The following is a 23311-nucleotide window of genomic DNA, read 5'->3' on the forward strand; positions in this document are numbered from 1 at the left end:
CATACTAGGTAGCACAGTGTGTACTCCGAGCACTAACTAGTATATTCTGAAGGATGTACTTGAGGTAGAAGGAAAATGATCCTAAACAAATCTGAGATGTAAGAAAAAATGAAAAGCCATGAAAGTGGTAAATATGTGATTAGATCTTAATAAACCCCCAGGCATTCCTGAATTCACATTTGTACTTCATTTTCTGTTTACACTAAAACTGAACAGAAATAAATCAGAGATTCTATATTTACTTTAATTATAAAGCAATGAAATTATCACATCAATTTAATCATTATAAATCAACTTAATCATTAAACACAATAATGTGTAATAACCTTGAAAACACTATAACTCAAAATAATAGAAAAGAAAATTAATTGAGAGAACTACTATTGAATTCTGGGCATTTCTGTGACAGGACACAAATTTTAAAATTTAGTAAAATCCTACCTTTTTTGTTTTTTCTTTTTTTCCCCCTGCCCCTCCCTTTTTTTTAAGTCTATTTTACCTTTTAGCAATCCATCGTGGCACTCAAACTCATACCCCTGAGATCAAGGGTCTCATGCTCTTCCGAATGACCAAGCCAGGCTTCCCAATCCTACATTTTCTTAGCAAAAAGTTTCTTAAATCAGATTTTCCTTTCAAACCGGTCTTCATATTTTAATTGGAGCTTCTTCTGAAGAATCATTTTATTAACAATTGCAAATGTCCTTTTAACACATACAATGTGTACTATATGCTAGAATCAAATACTGGAAGAAGTTGGAATCTTATGAATACAGCCAGGACAACAGTGAAGAGAGTCGTGAACAAAAACATCACAGTCCACACAGAAAACATTTTGGCACACAGCACAAACATAGACCTGCAGTGAAAAGAACAAAAGAAAATTTAGAAAGTAGCTTCCAAAAGTACAGCACAGTTAGCAGACATTCAAATTGCTTTGCTCTTTTATATCTCTGTCAATATTCCCCACCCACCTACCCGCTTTATTACTTCCGATGTACTATTTACTCTCAAATCTAAGGTGATTATTTTTCCAAAAAAAACCCTATTCCTTACAAATGAGAAAATTACTATGTTTTGACTCCTTAAAGTCTCTTGTATTGTAAAGCATTCTTAATTACTTTGTTTTAAGTAACTATCCGGGGAAGACACATGAGCTTGAAATTAGTGCTAGTTTCAAATGCTTAGGTCATTCCTCTGATTTGATTAAAAAGAAAAGCAGAAATATTTAACACAGATTTAATTATTGCTAGGGAATGACCTCACGACTGCACAAGTTATATTCCCTTCTTATTTAACTATTAAAGAATACGGGGGGCGCCTGGGTGGCTCAGTCATGAAGCGTCTGCCTTCAGCTCAGGTCATGATCCCAGGGTCCTGGGATCGAGCCCCGCATCGGGCTCCCTGCTGAGCGGGAAGCCTGCTTCTCCCTCTCCCGCTCCCCCTGCTTCTGTTCCCTCTCTCGCTGTGTCTCTCTGTGTCAAATAAATAAAATCTTAAAAAAGAAAAAAAAAAGAATATGGAAAAAGACACATATAAGACAAAAAGAAAAAATCCATTATTCTATCAGTATTACATATATGGATACTAATGCCTTGAGGTGAAATTTCCAAGGCAGCATCATACACAGGTTAAAAAATTATTACACCTCAAAAAGCACAGAAGTAAAGACAATGTGTTCTTAAAAACTGTCAAGTGATTCAAAGGTGGCTCTCATGAGGATGAAACTCCTGATGTCCAAGAGACACGTAAAACTTAGTAAAACTGTTTTATTAAAGGTGAGAGTGGAACGAGCAGGCAATCCTCCCAACTAAGATTTCATACAGTGCAAAAAGTATAGTTCTAAATATGGACACAAATTCATAAAAATTTAAAACTAGACAGTGGTCTTATTTGCATCTTTGCATAAGTGTATACATTCAAACTGGTCCCCTTCAAAAATTTAAAAGATATTTTCTCATTGGCACAATGGGGAAAAAGAGCGTTTGGCCTGTGGCCACCTTAAATGGGAACTTCAGAGTGAACTGGGACAGAGCCTAAAGTACCATATGGAGAAACAATTTCTAATACTTCCAAACTAAATGCAGGGTGGCTTGCAAACTAAAGACAGTTTAAAGTACCAAAATACTGTTAAAGAAAAATTAAAATGCAGAATTATAAAAAAGACCATTTTTAAACCATTTTGCTCCCATTGTATCTCTACTTACTGTTATCGTATTTCTGAGGAATAACCTGGTATGATCCTGGTTTTCAATAATGTACTGAAAACTCCTAATGCTATTTCCTCAGTATTTCTTGTATAATACTTAATATTTATTTATTTATTTATACATACATACATACATAAAAAAGACTTCATTTATTTATTTGTCACAGAGAGAGAGAGCGAGCACAAGCAGGGGGAGCAGCAGAGGCAGAGGGAGAAGAAGAGCCCCCACTGAGCAGGGAGCCCGCCACAGGACTTGATCCCAGGACCCCAGGATCATGACCTGAGCCAAAGGCAGATGCTTAACCTACCGAGCCACCCTGATGTCCCAATACTTAATATTTAGAAAGCATACGAACTTACATGTTGGTCTTTCAATTCCCCCTGACATCCATAACAAAATCTGAAAAAGGAAGTTTAATAATCATTTTGTTAGGAATTCACTCCTTAAAATGGCTCAGCAAAATCTCAATAACAAGAATCCTGTAATTAATAAGTAATCTTTACACACAACTTTTATGAGAAAAACAGAATTAAGAATACCAGTAACTTAAGAAAATTCTACAGTATATCCCAAGTTTATCTCACAAAGCAAAATCCTACTTTAAAATTTTTTTGAATTTTATTTTCATCAAGGTTATATATGAGCATGCTTTCCCTACTGGGATTCTGTGAGAGAATTAAGCCCTACAGAAAATAATTCTGAGTGACTATTCTGCATCTCTCCTGAGGATAGCGGAGAGCCAGTACATTCCAGATGGACACAAGAGAAGTTAGTTTATGTGTGGATGCCTAAGAGTTTAATTTTCAAGGAATGGTTTAAAGAGTTAAAAGTTCTCAAAACTTACTACAGAAAATAGCGGCCCCCTCCTTACCTACCCCCATTTCATTTGCAGCTCCCCAAACACTTTCGAAACTGTTAACTGTGGGGCGCCTGGGTGGCACAGCGGTTAAGCGTCTGCCTTCGGCTCAGGGCGTGATCCCGGCGTTATGGGATCGAGCCCCACATCAGGCTCCTCTGCTATGAGCCTGCTTCTTCCTCTCCCACTCCCCCTGCTTGTGTTCCCTCTCTCGCTGGCTGTCTCTATCTCTGTCAAATAAATAAATAAAATCTTTAAAAAAAAAAAAAGAAACTGTTAACTGTTCGATAGTTACCTATGCTTACAATGCTATTTCTTGGGTTTTTCTGGCATTGGCTATACGCCTCCAGCTATGGAAGATCAGAATTTAATTCTCTTTCAACCCTCTTGATTCAACAGCACGTACACACATGTAACTAATGCCATTCTCAATTCTATGTACTGCACTCATTTTGAATAGAATATCAAATGTTTAGTTTATTATGACCCCATAAACATATTCAGCTGAGCCATGTAATAACAACTCTTCCTCTCTTCAAACTATTTTTTTCCTGGAGTTAATAACTATACTGTGTCCACAAGCTTAGTTTTCTTCTATATAATTACCTCCAACTCAGCCCCGACCTTTCCCTAAGAATTCTAAATGACCTCTCTACGTTCACCTACATTAGGAATTCTAGTTTTCACCCTCTTGGTGACATCTCTCCCGCAGCATTCTGACCTTCTCCAAACTGGACTAGTCTCCACATCTGACACAAAAGTGTCATTCTGCAATCTCCCCTTAATCACCATCCTAGGGCTTTCTTCAGCCACATCTGAACTAGATCAATATTCCTATTCTCTTCCAGTCATTCTCTTTCTCAGTTCCTTTGAATCATCTCTTCCACAGCTTCCCCAGAAAGTCTCTTTTTGAGGCCTCACAAGTCTGAAAATGTCTTTATTCTACCTACATTTAATTGACAGGTTTGCTAGGTATCTAATTTAAGTTGGTAACAATTTTCACTCCACATTTTGAAGGAAATTGCTCCCTGGCAACATCCAGTATTGCTGAGAATCAAAACAATTTTAATTTCAGATTATGTGATCTAACTTTCCCTCTCCAGAAACATTTAGTTTTTTGCTGTGTATTCTAAAATTTCACAATGATACACTTTAGCGTGGGTCTATTTTCTCTATGTTAGATACTTGACAGTCCCTTTCAATTTATGAAGTCCTGTCCTTCAATAACAGAAAATGTCCTGTAACTATTTCTTCCCTACTCTTTATTTGATCTTTTCTCTATTTCTCTTACTATTCTAATACTAGACCTTCTGGATAAATCCTCTGGTTTTACACCATGGAAATTAGCTAAGGTTGCAAACCAGGGCTTTTTTATTGTTTTGGGAGTGCTGACTTATCAGTGTATGGCTACACTTACTGTACAGAGATGGGCTTAGGGACATTAATAGATTTCTGGAGAGGCAGATCTGTTCAATAATGAATCACTTCAGTCACAACCAAGGCATTCTACCATCTCATTTCCCAAATTAGAAGTAATCTTGCCCAAGTTAATATGGCTATCTTTTTTAATGTAGTAACAATGCAAACATTACTCTACCACATATAACAGACATAAATTAACCAAAACTCATACTTTTCTCCATTATGTTCTTCTAGCGGAATTTCTTGAAAAGCATCCAAAGGAAATAAATGATGGTAAGACCGTGCCAAATGCGGAGCAGACACCAAAGTAAGACCTAACAAATAAAGCAGAGAATCATGTTTAATAGCCCAAACCTCATTAAGACAATGGCTGAAATGCCAAATGATAGGCGAAATATTTTCAAGTTTTTGTTAGGATTGCGGGTACTCATTTCTTCATTTACATACACATCGCCTTAAAAAGGCGATTCCAGGATGGAGTCGTACTTCTGTCACTAATTGTGTGACCTCTCTTGGCAGTTTGCTTCCTTAAAAATGAAACAAAATTCTACAATTCTATTACTTTCATCCCTCCTTGTCCTTATATATATTGTATGGAGGCTAAGAGCTGCAAAAATGTCCACTAGATCTGCTGCAAAGCCTTTAAAGAACATACTCATTTCAGAGGGAGAATGAGAAAACTGTTCTAGAATGCCATGTGTATTCTTAGACACGGAGTACTGGGCACTCAATAAAAAAGCAATCCGTTTCTAGTCTCACAGATTAAATTCAGAAATATAGGCAGAGCTTAATATTTACATTTACTTTAATAGCAATATAGGTAAGAAGTTATTCAAGATTAATTTATGGGATAAAGAACAGTTGGTTTCTTACCACAGATTTTACATTCGACTGGAAGCTCACAGTACTTTGCCCGACACTGTGGGCAGAAATACCCTCCTAACGTGAGTCCTGGCTCAGTGCTGCTGTCCAAGTGCCTGCGGGAGGAAACGTTACTTTTAAAGTGATAATATAAAGATGGGAACGGTTACAGTAAAACAAAGTATGCTACCTTGATCTTAAAATCTTGAGGTTGTTTCAGAGTTCATTTAAGCGAGGTTCATTCTTCTTTTCTCTCTGCATTTCTGTTTTGAATAGTGTGTATTAATATCTTTTCTGTTTTGTTTTGTTTTTTTTAAAGTAATCTCCACACCCAATGGGAGGCTCAAACTCAAGACCCCACAATCAAGGGCTGCATGCTCTCCCTACTGAGCCAGCCAGGGGCTCAAATTGCATTAATGTCTTTGCATTCACTCATCTTTTCATCTTCAGGGACTCATCTGCTATTAGTCCCACCCAGTATATTTTTCATTTCAGACACTGTATTTGTTTATAGAACTTTGATTTGGGTCTTTTTTGTAATAGCTGTTTTAATACTTCGCCTACTAATTCCATCAACTGTGTGGTTTCTGAGTATGTGTCTGTTCTATGATTCCCTCCTTGTCATGGGTGATTATTTTCCTACTTCTATGCATGCCTGGTCATTTTGGACTGGCTGCCAGACATTATGAATTTTTCTTTGTTCTAGGTGTTAGATTTTTTGGTATTACCTTAAATATGTTGGGGCCTCTTCTAGAATACAGTTAAGTAACTTGGAAATAGTTTGATCTTTTCAAAACCTACTTTAGAGTTCTGTCCTGACAGCTGTTAGTCTAGGGTTAATTTGGTTCCATTACCGTGGACTCTATTCAACGCCCCCTGTTCAGAGACCCCTCCCCACACTGACTGGTAGGACCACGAACCGTCCCCTGCCCCATGTGAGCTCCAGGGACTATGCTGCCCGCTCCTCTTCAGGGGTTCCTTCCTGGGCCTCTAGTAGCCCCTACACAAATGTGATGATCGTAGCTCGGCTGATGACTCATGCGGAAGCCTCTCCAATCTCGAGAGGTCTCCATACAGCTCTCTGCTTTCTAGCACTGTGCCTGGAAAACTACAGCCATTTCGACCTCCCCAAACTCTGAACTTTGTTTCTTCACCTGAGCAAGACCTCCAGGCTCTGAGTGGGTTTCCCCTCCGTGCACCGCAGCCTGGAAATTGTCTCGAGGCAGTAAGCTGCACTCACAGGGCCCACCTCATTTGTTTCCCTTCCTTCAGGAATCATTACCTGCACTGCCTGTTGTCCACGTCTGAAAATCATTGTTTCATATATTTTGTCTGGTTTTCTGGTAAGAGGGAGGACAGTACATTCAGTCCCTATGGTACCTTTATGGCTGGAGACACAACTCTTATTTGTGATTTGTAAGAACTACTTTCTTTAATTTTGTTTTATAATGATGTAAAATATAAAGCTCTAAAGTTAAAACAAGGTATGTTCAGAAAAGTCTAGGAGCCATCCCTCTGCCTTTCTCCATGTATTGCCCAGGTAAACATTTTTTCAGTTTTTACTTTTTATTTCCATTACTTTTTTTATCATTAATATAAATAAGTACGTGTATCCAGTCAAAGCTCCACCCTTTCTTAGATCAGTGGCGGCACACTATACACTCTTCTCTACCTTGTGGTTTTACTTAGTACCAGATCGTGAAGATTACCCCCCGGGAGTAAAGGGAACGAGGCCTCACTCCTTGTTACAGCTATACAGAAGGTAACCTTCTACGAAGGCCATTACACCCCAAGCCCATATAACTCAGTTTATATTTTTTAATTTATAACCTATAGGAAAGAATTAAAAACGTCAAACATAGTCACTGACAGTTCCAAGGTTCTTACTTACGCCATGCTGAAAGAGGGTTTTGCATCTTGATCAGACAGAGAAGCAATGGTATGCTGAGGAAATCCTTCATAGAAGAAAATGTATTACTTTCTTTTTTTCAAGCAAATAGCAAAATTCTAGGATTAGGAACCTAAAAATATTCCTACCAGAAAGCCAACAAAGTTGTACAAAAGTTCTCCCTCTTGCCTTTCAGATTTGTTTATTATAGTACGGTCAGGCTGACTGCAATTCCAGGTTATGAGAAAAGTTAAAAGTGGAGAATGTGGGGGAAGATCTGTCCATACATATGGTTGCAGATTCTGAAGTTTATAATTAGCTAATTTAATACAATGCACACTGCTTTTTAAAAAGAAAATATTTGTAATTTTTAAATACTTCCGACACATTGGAGTAATCTATTACATAGTTGTCCACTTCCATTTTATATAGGAATATACTTCTATGTTTAATAAAATTTTGGAATGCCTAAACCCATGCAGTTTGTTTTCCATACATATTTTTAAATTCTGAAAACACATCCAAGAAAAGCAGAAACAAAAACAAAAACAAACAAAAGATTTCATTACATAAAAATTTTAAGTCTATCTACATATCAAAACAAATAATCAGGGGTGCATGGGTGGCTCAGTCAGGCATCCAACTCTTGATTTCAGCTCAGGTCATAATCTCAGGGTCGTGACATCGAGACCCACACCCGGCTCCATGCTCAGCGTGGAGTCTGCTTGAGACTTTCCCTCCCTCTCTCTCTGTCTCTCCCTAAGCATAGTGTGCACACTCTATCTCAAATAAATCTTTAAAAATAATAAGTATCTATTTTATTTTATTTTTATTATTTTTTAAAGGTTTTACTAATTTATTTGAGACAGACAGAAAAAGCAAGAGCAGGAAGGGCAGAGGGAGAAGGACAAGCAGACTCCCTGTTGAGCAGGGAAGCCCGACACAGACTGGATCCCAAAACCGTGAGATCATGACCTGAGCGGAAGGCAGACGCTTAGCTGACTGAGCCACCCAGGTGCTCCTAAATATTCATTTTAAAATAACACAAAATAAACACTTACCCATGCGAATAAGTGAACATTCAGAACTTGAGCTGGCAGGCGGAGGACTAACATGATGTGTCAGCAATTCTTTGTAATGGCTTTCATCTAAAATAACATGGTATGTGCCTAATTAGACGAAAAGTAAAAGAAAAAAAAATCAGTTTTCCACATGTAAGTATCACCTGTAATTTTTTTTTTTTTTTTTTTTTAAGATTTTATTCTAGGGGCGCCTGGGTGGCTCAGCTGGTTAAGCGTCTGCGTTGGGCTCAGGTCATGATCCTGGAGTCCTGGCATCGAGCCCCACATCAGGCTCCCTGTTTAGTGGGGAGCCTGCTTCTCCCTCTCCCTGCCACTCCCCCTGCTTGTGTGCTCTCTCTCAAATAAATAAATAAAATCTTAAAAAAAAAAAAAAGATTTTATTCTAAGTAATCTCTACACCCATCGTGGGGCTCAAACTCACAACCCTGAGATCAAGAGTCGTACACTCTATCAACTGACTCAGTTAGAAGCCCCTCAATTGTAATTCCTATGTAATTCTGTACAAGTTTTACCATCTGAAAATGTACATTTTCAAAACAAGTATTTAAGTTATATTATTTTTCAAAAACCTCATTTAAATGATATCTCTAAATTGACTTCTCTGGGAGTAGCTATAATTACAATTTAATTAAAGGCAGGTTGTAAGATCTTTACAAAGTATTACATATTAGTGAAATTTCTAGCATTTCAAGAGTTGTAACGCTTCCTCTAAACACTGACATAGCTACTGAAAAGTCCCTGCACTTTGAGATGCTATCTTACAGAATCAATGATACATTTAAGATGACCATCCATATTACGGATTTCAGGACATGAAGTGATTTAAATTTAGTACCTTAAAAATAGATGAAAACATCCTAAATAATAAATTGTTACTTCTTACATAGTAATTACGAATAAATACTGAAGAATCCAGATATATACCACCAGTTTCACGAGCAAGTACAGTGCAAACCCGAACCTCTGCAGACAGTCCAATAACGGACACTCGAATTTTAGCCGCCTTTAGGGTCTTCATAAAATCCATGTAAATGCAGGGTTTGGGGGGAAGAAAAAAACATGCAAAAATTAGTATGTTTGAAAAACAGAATTCTCTGAAAACTAGTAATAAATTCACTACAGAATTCTCTTTAGAGTTATAATTCTGGTTTTGATTATAAAGAAATATAGTGGTTCTACCTTGATTAGATCATAGATATTAGATGGATCACAAGTTGTGAGGCTGCTGAAGATGATTAGGACTTCTCTACTTGTATGCCCAGGCAAGTGTCTACAGAAAAATAAAATATATGCCCATTAGCTATAACAAATTAATAAAAAATTTACCCAGACAAAATAGTACATGTGGTTTATATATTTAGACTACAGAATATCTCATTTGTTTTAACATTGCAAATCAAAGAACTAAGTATACTCTAAACATGTTAATGCAAATTTTTCTAAAATTAGTTACACAAAAAATTGATTCATTTATTGTTTTTCTTTTTTTTTTTTTGAAGATTTTATTTATTTATTTGACAGAGAGATAGCCAGTGAGAGAGGGAACACAAGCAGGGGGAATGGGATAGGAAGAAATAGGCTCCCAGCGGAGCAGGGAGCCCGATGTGGGGCTCGATCCCAGGACCCTGGAATTACGCCCTGAGCTGAAGGGAGATGCTTAACGACTGAGCCACCCAGGCGCCCCATCATTTTTTGCTTCTATAAATATTTACTGAATACTCTTTTAGGTTCTAGGAATAGTAATAAACAAGAATGAACGAAGTTCCTGACATCATGAAGCTTATAAACGAGTAGATTCATTTTGTGCAAAGTCTAAAGTGTACACTGGAAAGTGTGACAATACCATATGGATTAACTTTAAGGAGTGTCTTGACAATAGTAACATGTTTCTTTTTTAAAGGCTATAATTTGGGGCGCCTGGCTGGCTCAGTCGGTTATGCATCTGCCTTCAGCCCAGGTCATGATCCCAGGATCCTGGGATCGAGCCCCCTGTGGGGCTCCTTTGCTCAGCAGGAGGCTGCTTCCCCCTCTCCCTCTGCCTGCTGCTCCCCCTACTTGCTCTCTCTCTCTCCCTCTGTCAAGTAAATAAATAAAATCTTTTTTTTTTTTTTTTAAAGATTTTATTTATTTATTTGACAGAGAGAGACAGCCAGTGAGAGAGGGAACACAAGCAGGGGGAGTGGGAGAGGAAGAAGCAGGCTCATAGTGGAGGAGCCTGATGTGGGGCTCGATCCCATAACGCCGGGATCACGCCCTGAGCCGAAGGCAGACGCTCAACCGCTGTGCCACCCAGGCGCCCCTGTCAAGTAAATAAATAAAATCTTAAAAAAAAAAAAAAAAAGGGTCTGCCTTCCGCTCGGGTCACGATCTCAGGGTCCTGGAATCCAGTCCCGCATTGGGCTCCCTGCTCAGCAGGGGAGCTCCTGCTCCCCCAGCTTGTGCTCTCTCTCTCTCTCTCTCTCTCGCTCCCTCTGACAAATAAATAAAATCTTAAAAAAATAAAGGCTATAATTTAACCTCATGGTGATTCAGAGTGATAATGTTCATAAACATTAATTTTTGTGTATCATTTAATTATATGATAATTTATAGGACTTTAAGATGTGATGAACTGTTTTCCCCTATCCAAATAGATTTCTATGCTTTTTGGAGCAATTTTATCAGCTATTTACGGCTTTCTTGCTTCTTTCTGCACTGCTGGGCCCTCAGATTCCATTTGTGGATGCTGCTCTTGTGCCTGCCTCCCCTGAGGGTGTTCTCTCCTTCTCATCTACTTCAAAACTAGAAAAATGTCTATTATATAAAGGTATAAAAGCCAGGACAGACTATCCAGGGATAAAACACATGAGCTAGCACGAATGGAATATTTCCATTAGGGTTTTAGCTACCTTCCACATATTTGAACTTGCTGGAAAAGTATGCTGTTAATTTGCAGATGCACTACAAAGTAAGTTAAGAAAAGTTAATAAAGGTAAAACAAACTCACAATTATTTTGCACATTAAACTTCACATATACTCTAATTTTTAACAAAATATTTTTTTCATCAACATTTTCTTTTGTACTAATATTGCTACAGTTTTAATTATATATATATATTTTAAACATTTTATTTATTTATTTATTTATTTGACACAGAGAAAGAAAGAGCACAAGTATGGGGAGCAGCAGACAGAGAGAGAAGCAGGCTTCCCGCTGAGCAAGGAGCCTGATGCTGGTCTCGATCCCAGACCGCTGGGATCACGACCTGAGCCGAAGGCAGACGCTTAACTGACTGAGCCAGCCAGGGGCCCCTAATTATGTTTTTCTAAAACCTCTAAGAATCTATCTTACCAACTCAAACGTAAAATAAAAATTACAAACCGACACCACACTAAACATCACAAACGACATTACATATTTCTCTCAACGGTTTCATTAAAGCTCAGTTTATGGAGACACATGTTAATACATTATCATCTCAATTCCATTCAAAAAAATTGGACACCAATTATAAATAAAAAATGTAAAATACCAACTTTAGAGTTTGCATAGCCATGCTTAAGGAGTTATAGAGAGATGGTTCTCCATGGCAGGTCATATCTACAGCCTTCTTCAAAGATGTTATATGTTTCCTTGGGTTTCCTAAAATAGAAATGGAATAATCTACTTATAATAACACTATATATATCCATTATAGAAATTTCTGTTTCTCCCCAAATTTACTTATTATGTTGTTAAAGAATAGAATCTCTTCAATTTACATTTTTAGCAAGTTGCACTTTTATCAGAGGCACTTGTTATACCAACTTTTATTTCACACTGAAAGAATAAAAATAATCTGTTTCTATGAATCAGCGCACATTTTTTTTTTAAGATTTTATTTATTTGTTTGACAGAGAGAGACAGCCAGCGAGAAAGGGAACATAAGCAGGGGGAGTGGGAGCGGAAGAAGCAGGTTCCCAGCGGAGGAGCCTGATGTGGGGCTCGATCCCAGAACACCGGGATCACGCCCTGAGCAGAAGGCGGACGATTAATGACTGCACCACCCAGGCGCCCCAGCGCACGTTTTTTTTTAACGTGGGACTTGAACTCATGACCCTGAGACCAAGAGCTGTATGCTCTAGTGACTGAGCCAGCCAGGTGCCCTGTTAGCATATATTTTAAATATTATTAACTTAAAGTACAAAGCTTTTCACTTTGAAGACTCATACATTTTCACATCTCTCAAGTCCCGCTGCGTCTTACAATCACGGGCAGCCAGGGAGCACCTGTGGTGCGGACGTCACTGCTCACGCACGGGCCTACGAATGGCGACTGAGGCATTGTTCCAACTGCATCACGTATGCTGTTTGTGCTATTCGTGTATAGTTTAACTGCCATGTCAAGTGTTTCTACAAAAGGTTATTAATACAAAGGTTCTATTTTTATGTAGAAAGGCAAGGAATAGAGCAGTGAGGTATAAATTTATTATTAGTGAAGCAAAAATTCATTGATGGAAGAATGACTGCAATTCCCTATTTTTCTTCAGGGGATTAAAAAAAGAGCTTTAGAAGACCTAAGAAAGGAAGATTTCTGCAAATATCCACAGCTGTGTTATTTTCTGTTACAGATATAACATCTGAAAAGATTGTCTATTGCTATTTTCTCATACCAAACAATACATTTTTTGGTGTGAACAATTTATATATAACATCTGAAACTGTATCAAATTTGAACTGCTAGGGTGTTTCCTTCTTGATGGCTCATAAAATAAGGGTATCTTAAAAATGATGGATTCTGAGATTCAATGACATGGTATTCTTCAGACATTTTCTCCTATTTCAACACTGTCCTCATGTTAATTAATGATAATCAAAATATCATTACATTGATTTGATCACATAATTTTCATCAAACTACCTCCATACTGTTGAACATTTCTTCCCAATTTGTCACCTCTGTTACAAAGAGTATATCTGTAGAATAAGGCTTTTTCTTCTTTCATAATGTTTCTTAAGTACAAATTCCAAGGAACAACCATTTTTATATCTTTTCCCAAAAATGTTAAATAAATTAGTCTATCAGCACTACAGATACCAGTTTCTCCATGGTTCCACAAGCAATACACTGCTTTTTAAACTTCATTTTGTTTACTTACAATATATAAAATAATAAAATGTTGTTGAGTGGTTTGTTTTTTGATCACTTGTTTGACTAAAATTTCTTTTTTAATAGCTATTTCATTTCTCTTTTTATTCTGGTATGAATTATCTGCCATCTTTGTGCACTCATCTACTCATAGCTTCTTCATGTTCTTATTTATCTGAGTAAGTATTAAAATACTAAGCATTTGCCATTACTTAATACATATTTCAAGCATTTATTCTCGGAATCATAAAATTTTAGAAATGAAAAGCACCTCACTAAGCCCAAATCCCTCATTTCATACGTGAGAAATGAATCTAACAAGTTAAAAGATTTGCCTAAAGCCGATACCCACCCAGCGGCAGGACAGCACTTAAACCTGCACCTCCCGGCTCCCGTCTGCTGCTCTCTCTCCCATACCATACCATTTCTGGTATTTTGTTCATCTCCTACTACATTGTGAGTATAGGAAAAAAGCGAACTAGATTACAGTCAGTGTGGTTTACAGCAATGATTCTGATCAGAGAGGCAAGGGGTGCCGTCAAGAGGCCTATCAAAATATCCAGAGGATTTTCACCCCTATACATAGCACTTCCCTGGCACCCACAGAAAACTACTCTGAATGTGAGAAGGGTGCCAGAGGGCTGGTCCTACGTCCTTTCCTCCCAGTATAACCAACTAGCTGCTTACGCTGCTTCCGTCCTGCTCCAGGTACAGGCACGTAACCCGGGCTTACCGACACAATACTTCAGTCCTCTGGCCACTTTGCTCACGGGTGGGCAGGGCAGAAGCAGGGTCATTCGGAGACCTCTCTGGGACTTGTGCTGAAGCTGCAGACTACAAGGGTTACGTAGACTCGGGGCTAGTAACGGATGTCTTTTCACCGCACAGAAACCCTTCAGGGAATGAAGCCAAACAGAGCCAGGAACCTGGAAGCTACTGCGTGTGAAATCAGCCATCCTTTAGATGTGAGTCAATCATCTCCCTTGTGTACTAAAGCTAGTCCGAGAGTTTCTGGTCACTCTCAACTAAATTTCTTGATCACTCCAGGCTAACACACATGTCACCCCTTACGGCCATCGTGAAAAACTATGAATGATGAAAGCACGTCAGTAGTGGACAGAGAGCCGGGAGATGCAGGTTTAAGTGCTGTCCAATCGCTGGGTAGGTACCTGTCTTTAGGCAAATCTTTTAACTTGTTAGATTCATTTCTCACTTATGTTTCTTTCTCACTTATATTTATCCATATTGGTAAGGATGAAAGGATGAGAACCACATTGAAGGGACAGTGTATTTCACAGAAATTAAAATGGAATCAGTGATGTGAATTTATTACAGCACATACAGCAAAGCAAATAAAACCTGCACTGTCTTTTAAGAGAATAGAATGCAGTTAGGCATGGCATGTAAGCAGAAAATCTGAATTACTAACAATAACTTCAAGTCCATTTTTAAACCCTTTGCTCTTTAGAGGTTTAACTTTTAAAAAGTTAATTTTAAGACTAAGTGGCTTTTTGGAATGGTTACAATAATTTTATCTGAATACTTTCAGGATAAGAATGTAGAAGTCTTAAATAAACATCTGCATTCATTGCAGTAGTACTCATTACTGTACAGAACTCGATTTAAAACAGTTCATCTGAGATACCAAGAGTTTAATGGAGGATTTAATGGAGGGGCTATTGTTCCACATGGAGAGCATAAGAGAGTCTTCATCTTACTTATTAGGGAAACTTATGAACAGGGTTACGAGGTTGAGTAAATAGAGCCAAGTCCTTGAGTCCTATAAAGGGAATTTTATGCATACCTGAGAGTTCGGTCAGTTTTTCAGCTCTTTTACTCTTTGTTACAATTATTCCAACCTCAAAATAAAAACAAAAATGATTATTAACTTAACGAATTATTTCTTCTTCGTAAGAATGTACATAATGAAAATAAATTAGTAATTACAAAAGGCATAAGTAACATACGAGAAACTTTTTCTCACGATGCTTTTGACAGAAACTTAGCTATGAGTTCACTGTACAATACTTAACTTTTAGAGTTGCCTTCCTTTTTCACTGATGAGGATACCAGAAACTGGTACACAATCTGGACCACTTAATAATCATAGAATGTATACCCAATGCTTTAAAAATAAATCAGAATTGGCAGTAACATAAGGAATCTAATTCTGAATTCCATCACTTATCTACATACCTGACTAATAGGATTTTGATCAAAATATTCTTCTACGAAGTATTCCAACAGCTGTTTAAAGAAAACAAAAATACTAGATAAGGGCAAAATAATAACCACATAGAACATGTTTTGTAAAACCTATTTATCAAGCATCACTTCTCATGATTTTCAGGCTCATAGATTTTCAAATATGTTTAGTAAAAATATTAAACAAACAAAAATTTACAAATATTCAAATAAATAAAAATCACAATATTAAATAAGCCTGAATTTAAAATGGTAAGTGATGAAACGGGTTTAACAGATGGAACCAGGGCACTGGGTGGCTCAGTTGCTTAAGCTGCCGACTCTTGATTTCGGCTCAGGTGGTGATCTCAGGGTCATGAGATTGAGCCCCAGGTCAGGTTCCGTGCTCAGTGGGGAGTGTGATGGAGATTCTGCCTCCCCCCGCCACCCCCATTCGTGTGCTCTAATAAATAGATCTTAAAAAAAAAAGATAGATAAATAAAAGACGGAACCATTTGGACTTCTGAGACAGAAATAATATAAACATGGAAAGATCCAATGAAGCCAGAAACAAGAGAATGAGCAGAACCGAGAATGGGTTCTGATAAATTAGGAACAATCTGAATGTGTTTACAAACTGGGGGGAATGATCTGAGTAAATCCAAAGACAATGAAAAAGGATAACTGACTGACAAAGCAAGACTGTGACTGGGGTGGGAGGACAGAAATTAAAAGCATAAATAATTAGCCACTTTGCTGTATCATTTTCCTAAATGATGTGGTTAAACTTCTACTTAGCTATAGTTTGTATTGACTCAAAAAAATGCACTCTTTAAAAAAATTTTTTCATGGGAATGTATGATATTTACTCAAGGGAAGAGGGTGGACAGAAAACAAGAACTATGACTAAGTCCTAGGGCGTTCCAGCATTCTAATGTGGGAGAGAGGAGCCTAAGAAGAAAATAAAGAGACTATATGTGACCAAAGTCAAAAGAAGGATGTGTGGGGTGCCTGGCTAGCTCAGTCCTCAGAGCATGTGAATCATGATCACGGGGTTGTGAGTTTGAGCCCCACATGAGGGACAGAGATTACTTAAAAAAAAAAACAAAAACCACACAAACAAAAACAAACAAACAAAAAACAAAAGAAGAACGTCTTTCAGGAAGGAAGAAGTGGTCAACTATTTCAGTTGCTGCTAAAGATAAAAAGGAGTTGAATTTCACATCCTGGAGGTTACGGTGGACCTTGAAAATGTAGTTGTGAAGATAACTTGCCAACTGGAATGTTTTAGAGAGAGAATGCTGTGGACACTCAACTGTGGGGAGTTGATCAATATGGCAATAAATACTCACACATTCACCAATGGAGAAGATCAAGGACAAATCTAATCTAGTAAATTTTTAAAAACTTGTGTACAAGAAAAGGAGGAGAGGACACTGGAGCAAAATGGAGTCCAGCAGTATGACTCAGCTTCTACCTCATTCTACTTCTCTGAAGGGCCATTCATGACTGAAAAAAGTCCTGAGAAATTTCGCTAATACTCTTGCTTTTGGAAAGAAGTGAAGAGAGAGAGTATTCTTATCTTTTTCCTCTTCTGCCAGAAGTTATGAATGAAAAGGGAAAGAAATCAAGAACTGACTTCCTTGTCAGAAGAGAAGAATCCAAGCTTCACACTTAATTGAGGCAAAGAATTCCAAGGCTGGGAATAACTCCTCATGGAAATGCACTGTATCCTCCCTCCCCTGCCCAATTAGTTAAACAAGATACAGGACAGTCAATATAATCTCAGAAGATAAAATGAAGCCCTGTAAATCAAACAGAGTCTGCACCCCACCCAAGCTGAGCTTCACCCTTTTGGGGTGCACCATTTCATCCCAGCTGCTATTCTTAGGCCACAGAAAAAGTGGATAAAACAGGAACTACCCAGGCTAAAATCAAGCTTTAGAAGGGAAAACATGATCCACATAAAAACCTGTTCACAGATGTTCCCAGCAGCATATTCATAACAGCCCCCCAAAGTGGAAACAACCCAAAGTTACATACAATGGAATAATGTTTGGCAAAACTACAGAAAATTTGTTTTTGCCTTCCTCCCTTCCCCCTCCCTCCCTACCTTCCGTTTTTAAGTTTTATTTATTTAAGTAATCTCTACACCCAATGTGGGGCTTGAATTCACAACCCTGAGACCCTGAGATCAAGGGTCGCATACTCCTCTGACTGAGCCAGTCAGGCGTCCCTGGGTTTTCCTTTTGTAATGATAAAAATGCTCTAAAATTGACCGTGGTAAGAATGTTGCACAACTCTGTAACAGGCAAAAAAATTTAACAGTATATTTTCAGTAAGTTAATTTTATGGTATATGAATTGTATCTTAATAAAGATGTTATAGTAAAAAAAATTTTAAGAATTCCATGTCTTGGGGCGCCTGGGTGGCACAGCGGTTAAGCGCCTGCCTTCGGCTCAGGGCGTGATCCCAGCGTTCCGGGATCAAGCCCCACGTCAGGCTCCTCCGCTATGAGCCTGCTTCTTCCTCTCCCACTCCCCCTGCTTGTGTTCCCTCTCTCACTGGCTGTCTCTATCTCTGTCAAATAAATAAATAAAATCTTTAAAAAAAAAAAAAAAAGAATTCCATGTCTTTTCTCACATTTAGCATAAATTAAAATGATTCTACTATACCTTTAAAGTACAAGTCAGTCTATTTGGCTTTAAATCTTGGTCTTCCATCGTTCTTGAGCCATCTACTACCACATAAAGATGACGCATCTGCCGAAAATAAACCACAAATGTGACAATTTTCAAATACATTTTTGACCAAGAAGTAAAAATGGCATTTAGTATTTACATATTCGACACATATATTTCTAATATATTCTTCTAAAACATTTGCTGTCTCCCTCTTGTTAATTCTGTCAAGACAGAATGTTTCTCTAACCCAACAAGTTCTGTACTGGTAAAGAAAGAAAAAGTCAACATACCATTCCAAGTCGAACTTGTCCGTGGTGCTCAAATACTCTGTTAAAATTATGCAAACGTTTTAATGGAATGTCCCCTATTACCCAAAAAATCAATATAACTTTTCAACTAACCTGCATTTTTTAGTGAAGTAAATTATTAACTTATGGGGTCCACATAATTACAGGCATTTTGGATAGTCCCTGAAGACCCATTTCCCTTCTGAGCTGCTAGGTTGCTGGTTCCTTCCCCCATTCAAGAGTTTAAAGGTCAGGTTCCCCGGAATACAGCTGAAATGAAGTACTGAGAAGTGGACAGAGGTGGACAGAAAAGCTTAAAGGAGTCCATTTTACCTTTTGTAACACACTTACAAAAAGTTAACGTACCTTCTTCTCTTTGCTTTGAAGAGAATGTCTTCTATCGTAGCTTTAAGAGATCCTGATTCATCTTCTTTAAGAATCTCCCTATAAGCAATATGTACTTGTTTGAAAAGCTAAAAATGTATTAACCCAAAAGAAATGAAAACATATGTCCACACAGAGATTTGCACATGAATGTTCACAACTGCATTATTCATAAAAGCCAAAAACTATAATTAATCTAAATGTCCATCAACTGGTAAATGGATCAATGAAAACATGGTATACAATATGATATTCAGTAATAAAAAGGAACGAATTACTGATGCCTGGTACAACACGAACCTTGAAAATACTGCTATGTGAAGGAAGCCAGATAATACTGACCACATATCATAGGATTACACGTACATGAAACATCCAAAAAGGCAAATGCCTAGAGACAAAAAGTAGATTAGCAGTTGCCTACAGCTGGAAGTAGGAATGAAATTAATGGCAAATGGACATGAAGGCTCTTCATGGGGTGGTGAGAATTCTCTAAAACTGATTTACGGTGATGACTGCACAACTCAGTAAATTTTCTAAAAATCAACGAATTATACATTGGAAACAGGTGAATTTTAACATGCGTTAAATATACTTTAATAAATTTACTTTAAAAACCAATCACTGGAAGAGAAGAGAGATAAAGGTGTAGAAGAACAGTAAGAAACAATGTGTAAAAGAGAAGAGAGTAATAATGCCCTACTCACCATGTCCTTTCATAGCCTCCCTCCCATCGCTTAGTTCTTTCAGGTTCTTCATCCATTTTTTTCTTAAATGTATTATTCAATATCCTGTAAAAATCATTAGAGTGTGAATTTTCTAAAGATATTTGTCACCAAATTTATACTATTTAAATGTGAAAAGTAAAGAGAGGGGAGCAAACATACAAAGTAAAAAAACAGAGAATGAAGGTCATCTCATTCTTTGCAATTTATTTAATAATTGTTGTTGAATGAAAATATTTCACAAAATCCTCAAGGAACTCTTTTTCCCATCCGTAAGAAAAAATACAAAGGTTTACGCACAAGTTTGGGACCAAGAGAGATAAGCATCTTTTTACAATTTTTAAAAACAAAAATGCATCATAGTCGTAGGACAAGACCACAGAACTATACGAAGTGTGTAAAGGTATAGATGAAACAAGATTAGCTACAAATGATGATTATTAGAGCTGAGTGATGGATCATGGTTATTCATTGTACTACCTGTCCACCTTTGTATATGTGTGAATTTTCTTACAATCAAAAAAAATTTTTAAGGAAGCTCTATGCCCAAAGTGGGGCTCACACTCACAATCCAGAGACCAAGACTCACATGCTCTACTGACTGAGCCACCTAGATGCCCCATCATAATCATGAATTTTAAAATGAAATTTATTATTTATAAATGGTAAATGGTTATACCTCATAATTCAAACAAGGACATCATATTAAACGTGCATTATGGGGCATCTGGGTGGCTCAGTCGTTAAACATCTGCCTTCGGCTCAGGGCGTGACCCCAGCGTACTGGGATCGAGCCCCACATCGGGCTCCTCCGCTGGGAGCCTGCTTCTTCCTCTCCCACTCCCCCTGCTTGTGCTCCCTCTCGCTGGCTGTCTCCCTCTGTCAAATAAATAAATAAAATCTTAAAAAAAAAAAGTGTATTATGATCTCAACTAAAAAAAAAAAAAAGGAAATGTTTAGTAATTCAATACACAGGACACGGGTTCATCTAGATGAAGGGTGATTGGTTTTTTGCTTCCTGATTACTTTCTGTATTTTCGTATTTTTCATATGAACATGTATTTCCTTAATAATCAGGGATAAAACTGGTGGTGGGGATAATCTATCAACCAAAGCCAAGTAATAAACATCCCAGTCACATCCACACTTCCGTCCTCCCAAACGGAATCTCCCTCCCCACCCTTTGCTCTCACTTCCTTCAGCTTCTTTCTTCCATAAATGAAGGATCAAAGGAATTGTAAGGGCCAAGAAGACATTAAGGACAAAACAAATCCCATCACTGACAGGAGCAAAAATTAATTTCTGTAATAAGGAACATAAGCAAGACCTTACCCTCCATTTATATCATGGTTTCTATAGAAAAATGTATTTTAAAATCTGTTTAGCAAACTGACCTATAAATGAACTTCGGGAATGAAAATCTACTGACACGTTGGAGACTGCTTTTATGGCATCACTGCTTTCTGTGGCACCTGCTATAATTTGCTAAAGTTGTGTATGTCTCTCACTGAATTAACAAACCATTCCCCCGCACTGGAAGAGATCTATTTGTTTCAGGAAATCTGGTATTTACTTTAGTATATACTTTGGTAGACTGCCTGAAGTAATGAGAAGTGACTTAATTCTAACATTGGTGATATTTCAACACACTGTGCTGGTGCTTGTTAAGTTTAATGATGAGCGCAGGCACAGGATATGGTGATTAAATGAACACTTTGGTCCTCCATGAAAGTTTTCGTATTTACTGTGAATTACAAAAATCAAAGCTTACATAGCGTTCTTGATGTTTTTAAATTCAAATTCTTATGAAGTCCCTACTGCCATCCATCATATCAATATTTTAACTGCTATTTTATTCTTGGTTTATTACTTTTAATTTTCTGAAAGTTCAGAAACACAGTGAGAACTGATGAGCAGAAACTGCAAAGAGGAACACTTCTGGCTCACTACATCCAAGGACTTCTTAATTAGAACTGTCTGCAATGGATAATTATACGGATAGGACAGAGGTATTAAGCTCCCATAACTACTGATGTTCCAAGGGAAGCTGGAAGTTTATAACGCATGTTATTAATAGACAAGGAAATTACGCACCATGGAGAAAGATGTACTTAGTGACCTCTTAGGTCCCTATCTCCAAAAGCTGATCCGTTTCCTGGGAATCCAACACCAGAAAGCCACTTTGCCTAGCCTAAGCCTGTTGGTGTGATTCCTGTCACAAGAGCTCAGAATGCTATTGCAAACAAATGGGATCTGCACCAAATACCGCAATTATTAAGTTTTATTCACACTTCACCCTGCCAAGCGCTACTAGGCATGGGTGATCACGGTCCTATTTTCATACATGGAACTCGAGGCTCAAAAGGCTGGTAACTCTCTTGAGGTCACATAGCTGGAGGCAAGTCAAACCCGAACCCAAGACCACAATTCCCAAAACTCGCGTTCTGCTTTAGGGAAAGAGAGCCATTCACTGGACTGTAGCCCTAGATGCTTCTAGGCAACTACGAGACGGAAGTTGCCATCCCCCTCCACTCGCTCCCTCCCACTCTCAATCCACAATCCACAAGAGGCTGGTCGGAGCCCTTCAGCCTCCGCCCCCCCCACCCCCCGCCCCGCCGCGAAGTCCCCTCCTCGCTGTACTGCTCCCCAGACGGTCGATCCCTACCTTGGCTCGGCGAAAAGCTCTACCCGCGGACTCACCGGTCTCTCAGAACGCCGCTCTGCCCGGAAGCTCCGCCCAGTTTGCTCCAAGGACTCTGCGGAAGTCCCTCCCCCGCGCGCGGGGGCGACGCACAAAAGTTCCGGTTGCTGTGAGCATCGGTCGAAGGAGCGGAGCGCTCGGGGGCCGGGCGTCGTAAGAGCTGACTTAGGGTGCGAGAGGGAGCTTCTTGCTCCACTTTCAGTGGTTATTCACAGAAAGGCGGGAAAAGTGATCTCCATTCAGCCGGGTAGCCGTCGACCCGGGATCTTAGCAGCTTGATTTTTGTATATTATTTCTAAAAGGTTGGCGTGGACTGATCGCAGCATCAGCAACTGAGCCAGAACCTTGCCGTGTAACGGTTTTCTGGGACTGCTCTGCTGCTCCTGTTCGTGCAACAAGTATTATTGGGTACCTGCCCTGGGCCTGATACAGTTCTAAGCACTGAGTAAATAGCAATTAAAAACTAATCCCTGCCGCCTGTGGAATTCTATGAAGACATTTACCAAGAAAAACATACTGTATCAAATGGTGATATTGCAAATAGAGAAAAATTAAGCATGGAAGGGAAAATGGAACCAGCTTACCACAGTGTAGTCAGAGGAGTCCTCACTGAGAAGACAGTTGAGCCATGACCGAAATAAGGAAGGGAGTTAACCATACTTCTCTAGGGCAAGACCTCGGAGACAGAGGGAAACACCAACGCTAAGGCCCTGAGGTGGAAATGACTGCATAAGAAAATGGGTTGAGTGACGGCTGCTGAAATCGGCTGGGGGTCTGAACATTTTAATAACTTCGGAGGGATGGTAGTGGTTTGGACGAGGATAGTGTGGCAGTGCAGCTAGTGAGAAGGGTTGGATTCTAGAGCTTGTCCATAGACCAGATGTGTGTTAGGAAAAAAGATCCAGTGCCCCAAAAGTTTTCA

At 38.5% G+C, this 23311-nt stretch overlaps 1 protein-coding gene across 2 annotated transcripts; it reads right to left on the reverse strand.

The window, feature by feature from the left end:
- Window positions 1–226: 226 nt before the first annotated feature.
- Window positions 227–22435, reverse strand: GTF2H2C (GTF2H2 family member C). 2 transcript variants are annotated; one of them, XM_040622199.1, is made up of 16 exons: window positions 22354–22435; window positions 19671–19754; window positions 18946–19023; window positions 18583–18619; window positions 18284–18370; window positions 15621–15671; window positions 15229–15283; window positions 11834–11939; window positions 9496–9586; window positions 9241–9328; window positions 8296–8403; window positions 7238–7301; window positions 5359–5462; window positions 4697–4799; window positions 2567–2606; window positions 227–856 (listed from the first exon to the last, which is right to left on the reverse strand). In XM_040622199.1, exons 2-16 carry the CDS (start codon window positions 19724–19726, stop codon window positions 737–739), a joined length of 1188 nt encoding a protein of 395 aa, XP_040478133.1. In that variant the 5' UTR covers window positions 19727–19754; window positions 22354–22435; the 3' UTR covers window positions 227–736. The 2 variants fall into 2 exon arrangements, with proteins under 2 accessions (XP_040478133.1, XP_008689543.2); XM_008691321.2 differs by having other exon boundaries at window positions 22389–22423.
- Between the last annotated feature and the right edge of the window lie 876 nt (window positions 22436–23311).

This window comes from Ursus maritimus, unplaced genomic scaffold (assembly GCF_017311325.1).
Source record: "Ursus maritimus isolate PB19 unplaced genomic scaffold, ASM1731132v1 scaffold_5, whole genome shotgun sequence".
In the NCBI taxonomy this organism is placed as follows: domain Eukaryota; kingdom Metazoa; phylum Chordata; class Mammalia; order Carnivora; family Ursidae; genus Ursus; species Ursus maritimus.

What these genes read in the sequence shown, in the direction of transcription:
- GTF2H2C (XM_040622199.1), bottom strand. Translation starts at nt 19,726, where the DNA reads ATGGATGAAGAACCTGAAAGAACTAAGCGATGGGAGGGAGGCTATGAA. An exon ending in ATATCTATGATCTAATCAAG is followed by an intron (nt 9,329 to 9,495) that starts GTAGAACCACTA and finishes GATTTTATGAAG; the next exon opens with ACCCTAAAGGCGGCTAAAAT. An exon ending in GAAGAACATAATGGAGAAAA is followed by an intron (nt 2,607 to 4,696) that starts GTATGAGTTTTG and finishes TTCCTTTTTCAG; the next exon opens with ATTTTGTTATGGATGTCAGG.